General features: G+C 54.3%; 1 protein-coding gene across 2 annotated transcripts in view; it reads right to left on the reverse strand.

Annotated features, from left to right (window-relative positions):
- Positions 1-8,797: 8,797 nt before the first annotated feature.
- PLPP4 (phospholipid phosphatase 4) overlaps positions 8,798-18,641 on the reverse strand; it is a 100,045-nt gene continuing 90,201 nt past the window's right edge. For both annotated transcript variants that reach the window (XM_055119627.1, XM_055119626.1), the window contains 2 exons: positions 17,802-17,972; positions 8,798-9,132 (listed from right to left, as the gene is read on the reverse strand). In XM_055119627.1, the coding sequence (XP_054975602.1) occupies positions 8,933-9,132; positions 17,802-17,972 (371 nt within the window). In that variant the 3' untranslated portion in view covers positions 8,798-8,932. The remainder of the gene's footprint in view (positions 9,133-17,801; positions 17,973-18,641) is intronic.

Here is an 18,641-nt window from a genome sequence, read left to right on the forward strand (position 1 = left end):
GTGTGTGTGTGTGTGTGTGTGTGTGTGTGTGTGTGTGCAGCCGCCAAGAGCGCGGTGGACACAGTCCAGTCTTTGCCCTGCTTTTCCCTGACACGTCTCAGAACTTTGCTCTCCGTGAGTCTGACATCCTGTGTTTAAAAGCAGAGCCGCGGTACCATCCGATTGGTATGCATGGCTTTTGCCCACGGTGAGCTCAGAGGCGAGGAGAGACAAGAGAGAGCCGGTGAAAGACAGGACAGGATTTAGGGCAGGCTTCAACTTCAGAAGTCATCCAGTTCAAAGCTCGCTGACAGCTGACACTCACCTTTCCCTTCTCCGAGACGAATCGCCAGGATTCAAAATGATAAAATTATGAGCCAGGAGTTTTCTTGGGCTTGTCAGAGGCTAAGCATTTTTTTTCCTCCGTGCATTCCATGCAATGATTGATTTCACTTCCCTCGTAACTGTCAGATGGAAGCTTTGTCATTAGCATCGTCTATTCCGCTTAGCAGGGTCAAGGTCATTAACCCACAAGGTAGAGACGGGAAATGGATGGGGATGGATCCGTGAGTGAGCTCACATCTCAGCCACTCTCGACTCCCATCCCTGCTCCCTGAGCTACACCTTCCGACCCAACACAGGGTGGAGCTCAGACCATGAAGCAGAAGGGGCGTGACCCCAGGAAGCAGTAGGCTTCCCTGCACAATGCCAGCCCGAGTCCCACACAACGACAGCACACACAGCTCCCGGGCAGAAAGACAGCCATGGGGTTGGGCTTCTGGGCATGTTCCTGGGTGGCATTGCCAAAGGGGTCCCTTGAACCCTCATATCTGGCCTCCTGACTTCCCACTCCTCTCCTCATGCAGTGCAGCCCCCCCCCCCCCACACACACACACAAACCTGGGCATTGCAGCTAAGTGACAAGAAAGACCAAATCAGGTTCTTTCTTCGCTGGAAATCCCATGGATTTTGACACTCAGAGCTCCTGTTCTCCCAGCTCCCCTCCCCCTCCAGACACACAACACCTCCCCCACTCATCATGACCATGATGGGTCTTTAAGAAAAGCAGATTCTCAGGGTCTGGGGGGGAGAGACAGCCCCAAAGAAGGGGCTATGAAGACTCTCTACCGTTTGATTCCCCATCCACAATGGAGAAAGGGAGGCCAGGTGATATACCAATCAATTACCAGATCTCTCAATGAGCAGCCAATGGGCACGCAGCACCCTCTACCCAGCTCTTCTCTGCCAGGGATAAAAGACCAGAGTGTGAAGGTAACTAACTGTAAAGATTTCAAAGGTCTTTTCTTATGAAATGACAAAATTCGAGAACCTCTCTTCAGTTCCAGGATAATGAGATCTCATTCACACACTGAAAGGGGTTATTCACTCTGAGACGCTCCTTTGTTCCACTAAAGAGCTCGGTTTTTTGCATGGGGGAGGAGGGGAAATTCTATGGTAGTTGGACTCAGCACAGGAGACAGTGGAGGAGAGGGAGAGGATTAGAGGGAGAGAGAGAAGAAAAGGAAAGAGATGGAGAGAGGAAGAGAGAGAGGGGGAGAGGGAAAGTGAGAGGGAAAGAGGAAGAGTAGGGAGAGAGGGAAAGTGATAAGGAGAGAGGAAGAGAGGGAGAGGGAAAGTGAGAGGGAGAGAGCGAGAGTGGGAAAGGGAGAGGGAGAGAGGGAAAGTAAAAGGGAAAGAGGGAGAGAAGGGGAGAGAGAGGAAGTGAGAAGCAGAGGAAGAGGAAGAGAGAGGGAAAGAGAGGAGATAAAGGAGAAACTTGATGCTGGGTGGTGAGTAGGTGCTGAGATATCAGACACTCAATACTGCCACAGAGAGTCATTCTAAGGGACAGAGACCTAGCAGTGGCAGTCCCTAAATGGAAATTGAATGAGTGCAGGCCAGTATCAAACTGCAAATGAGCTGTTCTTGTCATTCCCCAAACATCACTCAAGTGCAATGCAATAGCAGCTCTGCCCCTGGACCATCGTGTCTGGGCCAGCTTGCTCAGCGGCTGCTGTGGTTCTCAGCCTAGACGAGACCACTGTGGAGGTTGGAGACCACTTCAGAGCAGCTGTGTTGGGAAGAAAGGGCTGCAGGGATGACTGTTCGAGAAGGGGCAGGGAGTGAGGATAGACTGAAGGCACGCAATACAGTCCCACATTCATTCACCCACCAAACGCTGGCCCCTAAGACAGTTCCTCTGCCCTAGCGCTGGGCGACTGGCTGGAGGGAGGAGGGCAATGGCTAGGGGATAGGGTGGACATTTGAGCACCCAGAGGGTGGACTGGCCAGGTGCTGTGCAGGAAAAGAGAAGCAAAGCTCAGTGGCAGAGGGCAGCTGAGCCCAAGTCTGTCACGGTCCATCCCTCAGGGTTGCAGCTTTGGGAAGGAGAGTTGGGGGCTGCACATGGTTGCAAGCCAGAAAGCCTAGTGGTTCTGGGGCATCTGATGCTGAAGAGGGGTGGAGGGCGTGAGCTCTGCCATCTCCATCCACCCCCTCGGGCCCTGACCAGCCTCATTCATGGCATCCCGTCCTGGTCGCTCCAGGCAGCTCATCTTGTGGCTCTGGCTTTCTCCACAGACCTGGGCAGGGAGCCTTGGTGAAGAAGATAGCAAAGTCTTGCAGACCACAGCTCCGGGAAGCGGCAGGCAATTGGCTCCACTTGCAACCTTCGTCCAGCTGGCCATGGAGATAAAAGTACAGATGGACAACCATGTCCACTGTCCTCCCATGCTCCATTGCTCTCTCTGCATGGGGAGGCGGTGGGAGGCGGTGAGAGCTGGCAGCTGCGGGTAGGAGGTACGCAGGCAGCAGAATCACCACCGACCGTGCAGGTTTAAACCCTGGTCGTTCCGACTCGATGTGTTACACTGATGTCAGTGGGCCCCACAGGTGACTTACATGAAGTGGAGAGGAGAAAGATGGTCACTTTCTCCCCAACCGCCTCTTCCACCCAGGACCCAGGGTTACTGGGTTCTTGTCTCGCTCACGTAAAAGAATTTCAGGAGTAGACAAGCAGTGAAGTAACAGATTTTATTTAGAGGGTTTGAGGGAAGGAGGAAGGGATAAGAAGAAAAGAAAAATAGTAGGAGTAACATGCTTGAGAGAGAACACGGGCTTCTCCGAGGATGGAGAGAGCTCTACACACATCCTGGCACTAGACACGAAAGCATGAAAGTACACATCTCAAGAGGGGAGGTATGGGTGACATATGTGCTCAGGTACCGCATGTGCTCGGTCACGTGGGCGCAAGCAGCACATGGGCTCAGGCAGCATATGCGTGCGCTTCCTTTGTTCAAGGTGGCCTTTATAGGGTTTCTTCAACCTGCCCCCACGTGGGGCTTCTTCCCAGGTAAAAGCCCATTGCTAAGGAGGTTACCAGGGAGGTTGGGAGTGGGGATGGTCTTCTTTAGGCTGGATCACATTTTAATCAGATTAAGGGAGAGGCCTGAGAGTTTGAGGAGTTTCATGGGGAGGGGTCCAACCTCCTCGGGTCTGCTTTAGGTCTTATCAGGTCTGTTTTCTGTATCCACAGGGTGGGTCAGTCTCAGGATTCTCCTTCCCAGATACTTTGATAATCTAAATTTTATTGCCCAGGGCCTTTCCCTATCTACCTGCCTACATCAACACGTGTCATATTTCTTATCCTCTCTGTCCCCTGTGCCCCCTTACCTAGCTCATAGGAAGCAGCAGCAGCACTTTTGTCCCAACACTGCTCTGAGTGATAGAGGACAGGGGGGCGGTTCTGCAGGGGGGCACTGTTGGGGTGCACTCTTGGGGTGTGGCGGAGCTCTGACTGTTGCTCTTTTCTCTCTGGGCTCTGGGCATCCCCTCCCTGGGCATGGCTGATCACCCCATTCCTTCCAGAAGCCTGCAGAAGGCTAAGGCACAGAACCCGCCCTGCTTTCTTGAACATGCGCTCAGGATCCAAACAGCTTCCTGAGCCCACAGTGCCCCGGTAGGATGGCACCGAGCCAGCCCAGCAGGTGCCAGGGCAGAAGTTGGGGTAAGCGGGCAGGGGTGACCCACCATGGCCACATGCTGATCACTGTCAGGGTGCAGGAGGCTGATTCAGGGCTGCGGCCCCACCCAGAGCTTCCCGTGCTGCCCAGTGGGCAGGGCAGAGTCCGTGGATGCTGCAACACGGGGACACTGCATCGTCACAGGGGCAGATAGTTCAACTGAGTTGTGATTCCCGGGGGAGGGGCAGAGAGGGGTGCCAGGTAAACACGTTGATTTAATTGGCCTTTTAAAACCTTACACATGGGAACTGTCCAGCCACGATCAGGAGCGGGATGGCAGGGGTGGGGAAAAGGAGATTAAAGGAAGCCTCCAGCCAGCCTCTCTCTGCGTCCTCCCCTACACTCAGACAGACAGCAAGACAGCGGGATCTGTCCCATGCACACCTGGCCATGGCGGAGACTAAGGGAAGTGGAGGGGACAGAGAGCCACCTGGATATGGCTCTAGAGAGGCCCAGCGACAGGTCACAGAGCAGCAGGTCCCAAAGCGACATAGGCCATCACTGTCAGACCAGGTGCACAGACACCGGACAGAAAAAAGCGTAGGGCAGGACCAGGATGTTGACATCTGGACCGCGCATCGCAGGATGGAATGACTGACACTGCATACGAGTGAAAGAGTGAAAGCTCGGGACCTGCTACCATAGGCTTACACCGTCTAATAAGCTGTAACTTCTCAATCATCGGCGTCGTGTGTGCAAGTGTGTCAGTTCTCAAGAGCCTGCGAGCTCCGGAATGGAACCACTCGTGCCATTCCCAATGGCAGAGGAGCAGAAGCCGCCCTGCTGTGCAGCTTCTCACCACGAAAAGCCACGGGACCGATGGAGGAGGCTGGAATCAGCTGGTATGTTCTTATTCCACCTGGGAGGCATTGTTACCTGCGTTTTGATTAAGTGAGATCAAGACGCTGCGGAAGGCCAACCCAACCGCCATCCTTCTGCCCTCTCCCCAAGTAAGCAGACCCCGCGCAGGACAAAGCCTGGAACTCTGGGATGTCTCGTTCCCAAGCCCCGTTCCATCATTGTCACGGGACGCAGTCCTAGCCTAAGTGCAGGGAGGCAAGTTTTTCCTTGATGGAGAGAAATGCACAAATCCAACCAACTTGTCGTGGGGTTGTGCTCCTTTCTTCTGACACTGGGGAATGACGGGAGGAGACTGTGAAGGGGATGTGGCAGCCACCTTGTACACATGAGGAGAGGACCACAGGCATGTGTGGGTGGTGGGACAGGAGGGCAGACAGGGCTGATGGGGAGCCTGTTTTTGAGGTTACCTCTGTCTCCATTTCATACCGTTTATTTATATAGAGACTCCTCTCAGTCCAAGTATCAGTGCTTTCATTTTGGGGCTTTTATTTATTTATTTATTTATTTATTTATTTATTTTGCTTTTTGGGTCACACCCGGCAATGCACAGGGGTTACTCCTGGCTCTGCACTCAGGAATCACTCCTGGCGGTGCTCAGGGGACCCTATGGGATGCTGGGAATCGAATCCGGGTCGGCCATGTGCAAGGCAAATGCCCTCCCCGCTGTGCTATCGCTCCAGCCCCCATTTTGGGGCTTTTAAACTTACATCTTAACGGAATAGTTGCTTACTAATAAAATCAATCAATTTTACGTTAAAAAAAACCCACGGATTTCTGACTTACCTTGAAAAACCAGAAAGCCTAGTGGTTCTGGGGCATCTGATGCTAAAGAGGGGTGGAGGGTGCGAGCTCTGCCATCTCCATCCACCCCTCGGGCCCTGACCAGCTGCATCCACAGCATCCCGTCCTGGTCCCTCCCAGCAGCTCATCTTGTGGTCCTGGCTTTCTCCGTAGATCTGGGCGGGGAGCCTTGGTGAAGAGAGCAAAGTCTTGCAGACCACAGCTCCGGGAAGGGGCGGGCAACCTGCCACTTCCGCCACAGACCGAATGAGCCGCCCTCCTCCTGGTCCAAATCAGGACCCAGGCCTGCACCCACAGTACGACACGGAAGTGTGGATTCCTTCATAGAACAGAGCATGACTGTAACATATGCCTGCCTCCTGAACTGCTTATCCTGTTAATTACGGCTCGGCAGGCTGCTGCCATATGCTACATGTTAATAAGTCCTTTGTAATTTTAATTACAGTTTAATGAAAGCTTTTACATGTCCTACCTTCGGACTTCCAATTTAATTACCCGCATTCGCAGCACTCTGCTCTTTGTTACCTTTCAGATTCTGTCCATTTATCTTTAAAAGCAAGTATTTGTATTAAGTGTACATTTCACGGTGCAGAATTTTATGAGATTAAATTGAACTTAATGAAAGTGGAAGGAGCTCGCTGGCTTCCTGCTCGCTCCTGCAAAGCCCAGGGCTGAGGGGGTGGGCGGGCGGGGGGGGGGGGGGGGGGGAAGAGGCCCAGACCAAGCCAGAGAGCAGCCAAGCCAGGAGGCAGAGATGAGAAAAATCAGGTGGGCCTCAGGCTCAGTTCCTGGAACGGAAACAGACTTAGTTTCCCAGCAATGAAATAATGTGTCACTAACCAACCTGAACCCATGTGGGAAGTTCTGGGACCCATAAATGCTCAATCAGTCACTATGCCTCAGTTATAATGCCCCAGAAACTATCTTTTGTTAACCATAAGGAATGGGTAGCCGGTGCAATCATAGAACTATTACTGTTATTGGAAACTATCGTTTAACTGTTGCCTGATCACTGTTGCCATAGTGCCGGCTTAACTTTGAAACCTATATAAACCACTTGTGATTTGGAGCCGGGGACCTTGTCAAGACTCCATTGCGTTGGATGAGACTTGGACCCTAGCTCAAGCTAGTAATAAAGTTCCTTTCTTTTGTATTATTGTGTGTGGACTTGGTCTCTCCGTGATTGGGGATCTGAAATTCAGACCCAATGGGGGGTGGGAGAGGGGCTCAGAATGGAAAAAGCAACAGGGACCAGCAGGTTGGGGTTTTGTGGTGATGCTGGGCTCTCTCTCCCTCTCTCCCTCCCTCCCTCTCTCTTTCCCTCTCTCTTCCTCCCTCTTTCCCCCCTTCTCTCTCTCTCTCTCTCTCTCCCCTCTCTCTCCCTTCCTCCCTCTCTCTCCCTCTCTCTCCTCCTTCCCTCTCTTTCTCTCCCTCCCTCCCTCTTTCTCCCTCTCTTCTTTTCTCCTCCCCCTCCTTTTTTTTTTTTTTGTATCTGGGTCACACTAGGGAGTCAGGCAGACAGGACTCACTCACTCCTGACTCTGCACTCAAGGGTCCCCCCTGCTATTCGTGGGGAATCACACGCAGTGCTTGATGGAACCTGGGTTGGGTGTGTGCAAGGCAAGAGCCTTATCTTCCAGGTCTGGCTTGTTTTGTTTTTACAGCAGAGCTTCCCTTCCCATTAAAAAAAAAATTTTTTTTTGACAATTAAAGAATTTTGAGTCAAATCAGAACTCAACTTTGGTTTTTCGATGCATTTTAGCTTGGGATTTAAAACCCTGTCCTCTAAACGGACGGTTTAGCATAGAAAGTATTTCACATTTCCAAAACTGTCCGCACTGGGCTCTCGTTTGGAAACTCTGTAGCCTAACTTTGGGTGGAAATAGATTCAGACTTTCCATTCGTCCCACCACCGCGGGAGGCTCTGGGGGGCTTGGCGCCAACGTGGGTTTGAAAGGGCAGCAGCTGCAGGGGCTGCCCAGGAGCTCATTTGGCAAAGCCTTTACAAGGTGGTTCAGAACAGAGCGGCGCAGAGATGGCCCATCAGGCGTCCCGAAGGTTCCGCACAGTTGCTCAGCAACCGTCTCTACGAGCTGCCGAGCCTCTCCAGCCGCAGCCGGCTCCTCCGCCGGGCGCACAGCGGCCGCCTCTGGATATCAAAGCTGCAGCCCGCGAAGCAGCGGGCCCAGGAACCCAGATCAGAATCAGAATGGGACGGAGGGGACATGTGCTGTCTTGTAAAGAACACGGCAGCCAGGAAGCCGGCTGCTCTGCAGACAAAAGTCTGGGGATGCTCAGAAAGCACCCGGGGCGCTTGGAGCCCAGGGCCAGCACACGCTTCAGCCCTGGGGGTCATTCCCTTAGTCCCAACATTGCAAGATTCCGCCCCCCCACACACACAGACACACTTTCCCACCAGGCAAAGGGTCCTACTCAGCCCGGGAGTTGAGGGCTTCCTGCTCCAATAAGAGAGAAACAGCCGCTTGGAGAATCTGTAAATCCGGGCCCCCCACTCAGCCCTAGAGGGGAGCAGCATTGCTTGCCTGGAAGCTCCCTAAGCTTTGCCCACCCCCCAGAGAAAGATCCAGCGCCCCCAGCCTTGGGACTGGGACCTGCCCCCAGACTGGCTTGGGGGAGCGGCGGGGGCTCCACTTCTGCTGTCCCTTGCAGAAGCGCGTGCCAGCATTCCTCCTGCCCCTCTTCTGATTCCAGTCTTTCTCAAGCCCCCTAAACCCGACAGCTGCTGCTCCATTTCTCAGACCAGAGCTGAGATACTGAGTGCTCAGAAGCTCCCGGGACCCACCTTGGCGACCTGCCACGATCGCGGTCCCTTGGAAAGATCACAGCCACCTGGATGGATCTAGGCACCTGGACCAGTCTTGGCCACCAAGATTATCTCGGGGACCTGGACCAATCTTGGCCACCTGGAACCACCGTGGCCCCCTGGCCCGCTACTGCAGCGCCCCGTGACCCCTGCACGGTCCAAAGGCTGCGCTGCGCGCACGGCCCCTCACGGCCCACACCACGACTTCCAGGTGGATTTTTATTACACGTCACAACCACGAGAACCCAATGGGGGGCGGCGGCGGGAGCGGGGGGCCGGGGAGGGGGAGCGCCCGCCCCTCCCTCGCCCACCCCAGCCCCCAGCCCCACAGTCTTCCCGAGGAGGCGGTTCCTGGCTCCAGCCCGGGACGGAGAGGGCGGCGGAGGGGCGGGAAGGCCCGGGGCGGGGTGGGCGCGCGGGGGCGCGGGGTCCAGGCGCGCGCGCGTCACACCGGGCCCTCGGTGATGCCCTCCAGGGGCAGGCCGGGCGCGCTGTCGGCCGCGGGCCGCTCCTCCTTCTTCAGGGCCGGGGGTCCCCGCAGGCTGACGTAGGGCTTGTGGCAGGCCGTGTTGGCCAGAGGCGGGTAATGCTGCCGGTAGCAGATGTAGGCGAAGATGAGGCCGATGACGCCGCCCACGAAGGAATCTAGCAGGAAAGAGCAGAACGTGGCAAGGGTTAGGGGCGCTCCAGGGCGGCCAGTGGGGGGCGGGCACCAAGCTGCTCCCGTGACTGAAGGGAAGGGAAACCCCTGGGGTGTGGACGAGGGTCTCAGTCTTGGAGGTTCCTGCAAATTCACTTCCCTGCTCAAAGGAGATGATATAACTCAATGTTTTTGTTGTTGTTTGTTTGTTTATTTAATTTTGAATTTTTGGTGCTTTTTTCCTTACATCCTGGAGGTTTCCTGGAGCAAATCCTCCTTTCTTTATATTTTTTTTGAGGGCCACATCCATCATTGGTGCTCAGGGCTGACCCCTGGCTCTGTGCTCAGCGATCACTCCCAGCGATGCTCAGGGGGCCCTTTGCAGTGCCAGGGATAGAACCTGGGTTGGCTGGGAGCAAGGCAAGCTAACGCCTCACTACTGGGCTGGCTTTGCAAGCCAGGTAGGTGATCTTGATTTGGGAAATCGATTTTAAATGCCGGGAGAGGAACTCCAGCTGGCTCTCTACCAGCCCTAACCAGTTCCAGCAGAGACTTCCCTGGGGACAGGGCTGGGGAAGCGAACAGAGTAAATCCCAGCTCTGCTTTGGGCCCAAACATGCTCCTTTCTGGGGTCGAGTGATAGTCCTGGGTTAAAGTACGTGCCTCGGATGAGGCCGACCCTCATTTCATTCCCTCAGCACCACTTGGTCCCCTGAACTTTGCCAAGTGTGGCTTGATAATCTCCAGCAATACAGGCAAGGTCCTGGCACCCCCTCTCACCCCTGCATTCAGGAGCCCTCCAGGGTGGGGGTCCCACATGAAAGCGCCCCAGCTGACACCTGGGCAAATCAGTGCCTCACGGAGCCTGAGTTCCCCTCATTCCCAAGGGCAGATCCCAAAATTCACTTCGAGGAGCTGTGGTAAGCGTCAGGAGATCAGGCCCAGAACAAGCCGCCGAGTGTGGCCTGAAGATGCAGAGTCTACGGAAAAGCCTCTCTGACTGGTGCTCTAGCCCATTCCTTTAGGAGACCACCAGAAGCTGCTAACTCTTCCCCGCTCCTCCTCACGTTGCCACTGACTGGTGTGGAGTTCTCTCTCCAAAATGAGTCAACTTCCATCGCATTTCAGATAAATGCCTAGGGAACTAAAAATGCATGTTGGAGAAATGGGAGGAGACCAGGCAGCAAGAAACCCCAGTGGGCCAAAAGTACTAATCCTTTAGCGACACAATTTTATTGAGCTACTACTATGAATTTGTGCCCTCCCTCTCCCCCCACCCCCGAAAGGTCTATTGAAGTTCAAACCTCCTGGTTTACACAGAGTGTGACTTTATTTGTAGATCAAGTTTGTACAGAGATCACTGAGTGAGAATGAGGCCAGGCGGATGGCACGGGTCCAAGCGACGCTCTTATTCGAAGGAGAGGCATGAGCTTAGGGTCAGACGCACAGAGGGAAGACGATGTCAAGGAACACAGGAAGAAGCCTCGCGAAGACGGAAGCTGAGACTGGAACTCTAAGCTGGACGTCAAGGAACTGAAGAGCCAAGAGTGCCCTGTGCCCTCCAGGGCTCGCCCAAAGTCCTGCCCCGAGGCACTAGATCTCGGACATGACAAAATCATCAGACAAGAAAGTTCTACTGTCCTAAGCACTCCGTGGACGGCCCATTGGAGCAGCAACCCTCGGACACTCATACATGGGCCAGCAAGAGAGAGAGTTTCCACTTGCCTACAGAGAATATCCCAGGGCCCGGCACACCCTGAGGTGATGCCTACGCTATTTACCATCAAACTCTTCACCAAGAAAGTTCACTGGGTCTTGTTTTCATGAATAAGTCATCAATATGCAATTCATCATCAACATATGGTGGTGATTGAGCAGGGGGAGAGTGACAGGGAGCCTCAGGGTGGGACGGTGACAGAGTGATGATGACAAGCAAGGCACCTCACAGGAAATGACTTTTTTTTTTCTTTTTGGGTCACACCTGCGATGCACCGGGGTTACTCCTGGCTTTGCACTCAGGAGTTACTCCTGGCAGTGCTTGGGGGACCATATGGGATGCTGGGAACTGAACCCGAACCCAGATCAGCCTCTTGCAAGGCAAATGCCCTCCCTGCTGTGCTATTGCTCCAGCCCCACAGGAAGTGACTCTTGAACCAAGGCCAGAAGTGTGTGTGTGGGGGGAGGGAGCCAGCCCACCCAGGAGAGGAGCACTGTAGGCATGGGGAAGAGCTTGCTGAGCCCCTGAGTTCTGGGTGTGTGGGGAGCAACCACAGAACCCAAGGGCTGGGGTAGCGCTGGCGTGAGCAAGGAGGCCACTGCAGACTCCAGGACTCAATGGCTCAAGCTGGCAGAGGAGGAAGAGAGAGAGAGAGAGAGAGAGAGGAGAGAGGGATGGAGGGAGGGAGGGAGAGATAGAGAGAGAGGGGAGAGAGGGAGGGAGGAGAGGGCTGGGATCTGGCAATAAGGCAACCCATGAACCCATGGTGGGTTGGGTTAGAGTGGAAGCAAGAAAGTGGACACTGGAAATACTTTGAACTTGGCTCCATGAGGAGAAACCAGAGAAAAATCACAGGTAGCAGATGGGGGAAGGATTCTCTGGGGAAAATGGAGCAGACTGTCAAAGGAATTAGGAGAAAGTTAAGTTCCTGCTTCCCTGGAAACTAAGCAATGCCCAAGGGCCGTGCACTCACCAGAAGAAGGAAAGGCAGTGTGTGTTCACGCACAGGCTCTGGCTGGAGGCAGGGGTGAGCAAAGGCTGCTGGAAACCCTTCAGAAAGCCAAAGGGCAAAGGCAGGGCTAAGTGGACTCAGAGCCCGTCAAACTTAAGGTTCCAAGGCCCTGAGCTGTGCTGGAAGCTGATTATAGATGTAAGTTCTGCCCCCGCCTCCCGGGGCAGGGACTAGAGAGGGAAAAGGAGGTGAGACCCATTGATTTGGAACTGAGAAAATCAGAGGAAAATCACTGTGGGTTTTGTTCCCTACACGGCTGGGCGTTGGGTGGAAATGATAATAGAGTCCCAGCGGTTCTTTTTCAAGTTACTTCATTTAGAAAATGTAGAGCTTGCTTCTGGCAGGCCAGGAGAGGAGGCTGGTCAGCTGGGTGTGTCTCGTGTGTGTGTGTGTATGTGTGTGTGTGTGTGTGTGTGTGTGTGTGTGTGTGTGTGTGTGTGTAGGTGGAGGGAGGAATGAGAGGAGAGAGACAGGGAGGGGACCAGCCAGAGCTGCCCTTTTAGAAGCCGGAAGTCTCATGGGGAGCATGAATGGTCCCGTACCGTGTCCCCCACATCCCACCTCCTGGCCCAGAACCATGCTGGGTGGACAGTCTGATGACTTGGTATCTAAAGGTAAAGACCCTTCACAGCCTGGTCGGGGAAACACAGTGAAGGCAGGGACATATCTAGAAACTTCATTTTGGTCAAATATAGTGCCCGTGGGCTGGAGCGATAGCACAGTGGGTAGGGTGTTCGCCTTGCATGTGGCCAACCCTGGTTCGATTCCTCTGTCCCTCTGGGAGAGCCCAGCAAGCTACCGAGAGTATCTTGCCCATACGGCAGAGCCTGGCAAGCTACCCATGGCATGGCATATTCGATATGCTAAAAACAGTAACAAGTCTCATAATGGAGACGTTACTGGTGCCCGCTCGAGCAAATTGATGAGCAACGGGATGACAGTGATTCAGTGATGGTGCCTGTGGCTGTCCCAGTCTCAGTCTGGCGGGGGGTGGGGGGACATGCGACTGTTTCCACCCTTGAGACCCAGTTTTCTACTTAATGGTCAGAGAGAAATGCTCTTTCCTACAATCAAGCATCATCTGACGATGATCAATAATTAAGCTAGTATTGGTTCAAAGGCCAGATTTCCCCGAGGAAAACCTGTATCCAGAAACAGATCTGAGAGGGTGGAGGGAGCTCGGGACAAACAACACACCCCTTCCACTGGCAGCTGGAACTTTCCACTAACCGGAAACCATGAAGACCAAGACTGGGAGAAGAGGTAGAGCAGGTTGGTGGCGTGGATGCGCCCTTTGTTTGCATCTCATTTCTCTATCTGGCTTTTCTCGAAAACCCCACAAGTCTGAAGCTTGGAAAAGTCAGAGTTAATCAGAAAAGTCTCTGTGACGCACTGGGCTTTGCACTCCACATCCTCCAAGGTGCACTGCCGGGTCTAGTTAAGCTAAAGCCCAGCAGCATGTCACAAAGACAAGGAGAGCCTCAGCTCCCCAGAGTCAGTATGCATCTGGAAGGTTCTATATCTGGGGAAGTTCTGCTCAATGTCTTGCCTGCGCTTCCTTGCCAAGGATGTGCCCTCCACGTTCCTCCTATAATGTAAATTGAATTAAAAACAAGACTTGCATATCTGTAGTGGAGCTAGAAGGGAGAAATGATCAGAAGAGCCTGGATAAAGAAAACAATCACGATAACAAACACGCACGGCATCTGAGGTTCTGGGCTGTGTATTGGATGCAAATGTCATCAGATAATCCGATATCCTCCCACACGAGGCACGGCTGCTTGGATCAAAATGGAATCATTAAAATCTCATCATGCGAAGGCTGTTCACTACGTCTTAAATGTGAGTAACTTGGGTTTTTGTGGATGCTTGTGGAGTTCCACATGAACCTCCTGATGGATGCCATGACCGACGGGCTCACCCACAGCCACTGGGCAGTCCACAAAGAGAAGCAGCCATGTGTGCCTCTCAGGAGGGCATCCTACACGCCCATCTACACAGATGTCAAGGCTCTCCCACGTACCCTCTTTCCAAGTTGGAGACCCTGACATCCTCCTCACTAAGTGAATGCTGAACAAATAGAATCAGGCATTGCTGGAGAACTGCAACTTCCTAACGGGATGCAGGAAAGGAGGAGACCCAAGGTCCGACGTCCAGCAGCTGTCTCAGTTGCAGCAGCAGACACGGGGCAGACATGCTTCCTCGTGTGGCAAGTACTCTCTGTACACTCCCTCTATGCCTCCACCTCCCCCAACTGGGTAAATCAGATGTCTCTGGACACAGCTAGACCTCTGGAAGGACTACCAGCTGAGACCCGCTGGTGTAGACTGTGACAGGTGGCCTCAGGAGGGGGGAAGTGAGTTACATGAGCCTGATGCAAGAGGAGGCTCTATGTTCCTCTCTGTTCCTCTCCTGGCTGAGTTACCAGCTGCACATGTGAAAGCAGAGCAGAACAGGCATGCAATGCACAGTGACCTGCACCAACGGATGCGTATTCCATTTGGGCCACAGATACCTGCCAGTGCACAGTGACCTGCACCAACGGATGCGTATTCCATTTGGGCCACAGACACCTGCCAAGATGGGTCTGGTCACCCTCAAGCATGGCCCTAGAATCCACAGAATATCCATTTTCTTGCTTCCCTTGTCCATCAGCCCATCGCAGTGTTAATATTCTCCTGCTGCTGCTCCAAGTTCCCTTTTCATGCCAGCTGGGCAGGAGGGCTCTGAAGTCCAGCTACCAGTGGGCCTTGGGTGGACCAGCTGCATTCTGCAGCTACAATGTCCCTAAGCCGAGAGCAGTAATTCTTCATGCTGGCACAGTCTGCCAGCCTCAACTGGGTGATGAGTTGGGACCAGTCGGGGCTGAGGACATGGAGGAGCGGCCAGTTTCGAGTCTCCCACTTTTCGGATGAGATTACTTCCTAACGCCCCATTCCTGCCTTCCAAAGTAAAGCAAAAGAAACAAAAACAAAAACAAAAAGCAAAACAAAAAACTTTTCACTTCTGAACCCCCTCATCACTTTCCAAATTTAAAGTGGCTGGGGTTGGGTGAAAAACTGAGATTGTTAGCTTCCACAGAGATGGTGCTCCCCACCCACATCTGTCTGGCTGAGAGAAGCAGACAGATGTGGGAGCATGACGGACGTGGGAAGCACGGCGCATCCTTCAGAAACAAACACCAAGAATATATACGTGATGGGATAAAGTCCAGTTGCAAGGAAAGACAAGATCTCGAAACTCACTGCAATTCGGATGAAACTGGAGGATATCCTGGTAAAAAAGTCAGAAGAAAGACAAGAACTGGGTGCTCTCACTAATCTGTAATATGTAGAGTAACAGGACGAGGGGGTGCATGGTATCAAAGGGAGGAAGCCTGGATGACCTTTGGCTGTAGATTATAGAAATACGACACAGAAGGAAAGAAATCAGGGGAAGAGGGTTAGAAGAGGCGGACATAAGGCAATGGGCTAGGATCAAGGGCCTGGGGCACATCAGTGCTGGGAGAGGTGAGGTGTGTGTCTGTATCTGAACCACAGAGCCAACAGCACTGTGAGCAAGACCCCCAAAATTACAATAATCAAACTCATAAATAATCCAACACTCAAATGACAATAATGAAACCTTCAAATGTGCCCGTCAAGGAGGCAGGCTGGGCTGGGAGGGGATCTGGGACGTGGCTGGAGGGACACGGACACCGGCTATGGGACTGCCACGGGAACATCGTATGCCTGAAGCTCTGTGATGAACAACTTTCTCAGTCCCGCTGCCTTGAAACAAGAGAAACGGAAAAAAGGAACAAACGCCCGGCAACCACCATACCAACTTGCACACGTGGGAGGGTTTCGTGGACAATGCCCATTGGATCCGTTATTTCCACGGCAGATGAGATGGCTCTGTGAGACACGAGGGGAATTGCATAAAGAAATGCCAGCTCCAGGGCAAGAACTACCCCCAGGGGGAATGGGATTCTGGGGGACGGTGTCCCCAGGGTAGGGGTGTGTCCCTGCGCGGCAGGCTCAGTGACCCCCGGTCTGCTGCTTCTTTAGGGTACAATTTTGTATCATCCAGAACTTCCTCCGAGACGCTGATGACGAGGTAACTCAGGGCCCACCCTGGGGTCTTCATGGACCCCCTTTGGGCAGGCTCAGGACCAGCCTGCCCAGACCACATGCCAACCCCCAGGTCACAGTTGTTTCCAGAGAGTTAGGACGCCCAGAGCATGGCCCCAGAAGGACGACAGAGAGGGAGTCAAAAAGGGGCCCGAGAAAGGGGAGGGGGCGGGGATGGCGGGGATGCAGAGCTCCTGGACAGGGTGAGGAGATGGCCCCCTTAGCCGGGGCGCCCCTCACTCTGGCCTCATCCGCGTCCTCACTGCCACTGGCACTGGAGAGGGGCGATAAGGGGGTGCCCCCGAGCACGTGGCTGCAGAGGCAGGAAAGCGGGGGTGGGGGGAGGGCCCCTGGACCTGGGGGAGGCCAGGAAGAGGCTGGCCGAGGCGGCACCGGCAGTGAAAACAGAGCGATGGCAGTGCCACGTGCGGGAGCTGCAGCAGGTGCACTCGTGGGCACCTGGAGTACGTGGTGCAGAACCCAGGCCGCTGCTCCAGCCCGAGTCTTGTCTTGGCTCCTAGTGGCCGGGAGAGGGGACCTGCCCTCAACTCCACGCTCTGGGAGGCCACGTGTCTGTGCCACCGCTGCTATCTCTTCTCCCTGCCGATCGGGGCAGGCCGGGACAGTGTGAGTGAATGTCCAAAGCTGTTGTCCAATATGCTCAAAAGGAGGTGAGAGAGAGAGAGAGACAGATAGGCAGACAGAGAGGCAGAGATACAGAGGCAGAGAAACAGAGACAGATAGACAGAGACAGAGAGGCAGAGACACAGAGGCAGAGAAAGAGAGAGACAGAGACCGAGAGACAGAGACAGAGACAGAGAGAGGAAACGCACCTGCCATAGTGGCAGGCTGGGGGGTGGGGGGGTGATGGGACACTGGTGCTGGGAAATGTCCACTGGTGGAGGGAAAGGTGTCGGAACATTGTATGACTGGAACCGAATCATGAACAGCTTTGTAAGGGTCTATCACACTGATTCAATAAAAACAAAAAAAATTTTAATAAAAAGTTTTTTAAAAATTAAAAATAAATAAAAAATAAAAGAGGTGCAGCACGGTCTGGTTTCCTTCCCCCAAGGAGCCTCCTGCTCTTCGCTTCTTCCCACAATGCCTTTCTTTTCAGGTCTCCCGAGCAGTGCTGGGGCGAGGGACACCCCCACCATTCATACCAACTGAGCTGTAGGGTTGAAGGCAGGGCTCGAAGATGGGTGTGGTCTGTGCCCTGCCATGCTGGGGACGTGTGTGTGTGTGTGTGTGTGTGTGTGTGTGTGTGTGCGCGCGCGCGCGCGTGCACACACACACACAAAGGACAGCAACTGAGATGCTAAGGAGTGCCCCCCACACTATCTCCCCCGACCCCTGCTTCTGACTTGGACTCTAGACACTCAGGCCTCACCCCTGTAAGGAAGCCTCTCCCCAGCCTTGCAGCAGCTTCTTGGAGCCTGCTCGGGTGGTGACGAGACGCCAAGGCCCTGGTGGGGTGGATGTGACGTGCAGAAGGAGCCCCCAGCCCCTTGCACAAGGCAGCAGAGATGCAAGAGATCCCACAGGCTGCAGCCGAGGGCCGGCCACGCAGTGAGAGTCACAGGCACCCTGCGGGGGAGGGGGTGCCTCAAACCTGTCCTCACCCGGGAGGCAAGAGGCCAGAACTCTCTGGAACGTGTCAGTCTGTCTTAGAACCGCCCCTGCTGCCCCCTGCTCTGGCTCTGCCCCACCCCCACCGCCCCGGGGGCCTGGGAGCACCCTTCTCCCCTGCACGCTGCACCTCCCACCCCCACCTCTGCCTGCAGGGGGCGCCCGAGAGCGGGCACGGACTCACCTTGCCAGGGGACTCACCTTGCCAGTGGTGCTTGTAGTCGCACATGCGGGACAGGGCGATCATCATGGCACAGTACAGGGGCAGGATGGCGGCACAGAGGCGCCAGCTCTTGCCCCGCCCGCTCTCGGTGAAGCAGTGCAGTTTGCCAGCCAAGTAGAAAGTGGTGAAGCCGAGGCCCGAGAAGGCAACTACCAGAGAAAGACAGCAGATGTCAGATACTCTGGCCGGTGGGGAGCAGCGGGGACGCGGCACAAGGGGCCTGCCACCCTGCACCCCGGGCCAGGGGCCACGCAGACAAACGGTGCTCTCGAGCCACGCTGGAATCACACGTCCCGCCAGAGTCTGACCCTCCAGGGTGGCACGAGATAGAAAACCCTTTCCTGCTTCATTTACTCCTCCGCTCTCCTCCTCCAGAGATTTAAGGGGCTGCTATTGTGCTCCGGACAGGAGGAACAGGCGACCACCCAGGCTGAGCGATGCATTTAACATGAAGGGTTAAGTTCTGTAAGCAGGAAAGTGCCTACAGAGGAAAGACAGCAGGATGGCTTAGATGTGAAGGGGGTGAGGGAAGGAAGGATTTGGGGTGCACTGGCGGTTATTAAAATGCAACCAGCAGAACATGGGAGTAGGGGTTTGACAGAAATGCCTGCAAGACAAATGCCTCGTTTTCTCTTAGAATACATGGCTCTTGCAGCTGTCTTATTTATTTATCTATTTATTTATTTATTGCTTTTTTTGGGTCGCACCTGGCGATGCACAGGGATTACTCCTGGCTGTGCACGCAGGAACCACCCCTGGCGGTGCTCAGGGGACCATATGGGATGCTAGGATTCAAACCCAGGCCGGCCGCATGCAAG

This window comes from Sorex araneus, chromosome 11, assembly GCF_027595985.1.
Source record: "Sorex araneus isolate mSorAra2 chromosome 11, mSorAra2.pri, whole genome shotgun sequence".
NCBI lineage: Eukaryota > Metazoa > Chordata > Mammalia > Eulipotyphla > Soricidae > Sorex > Sorex araneus.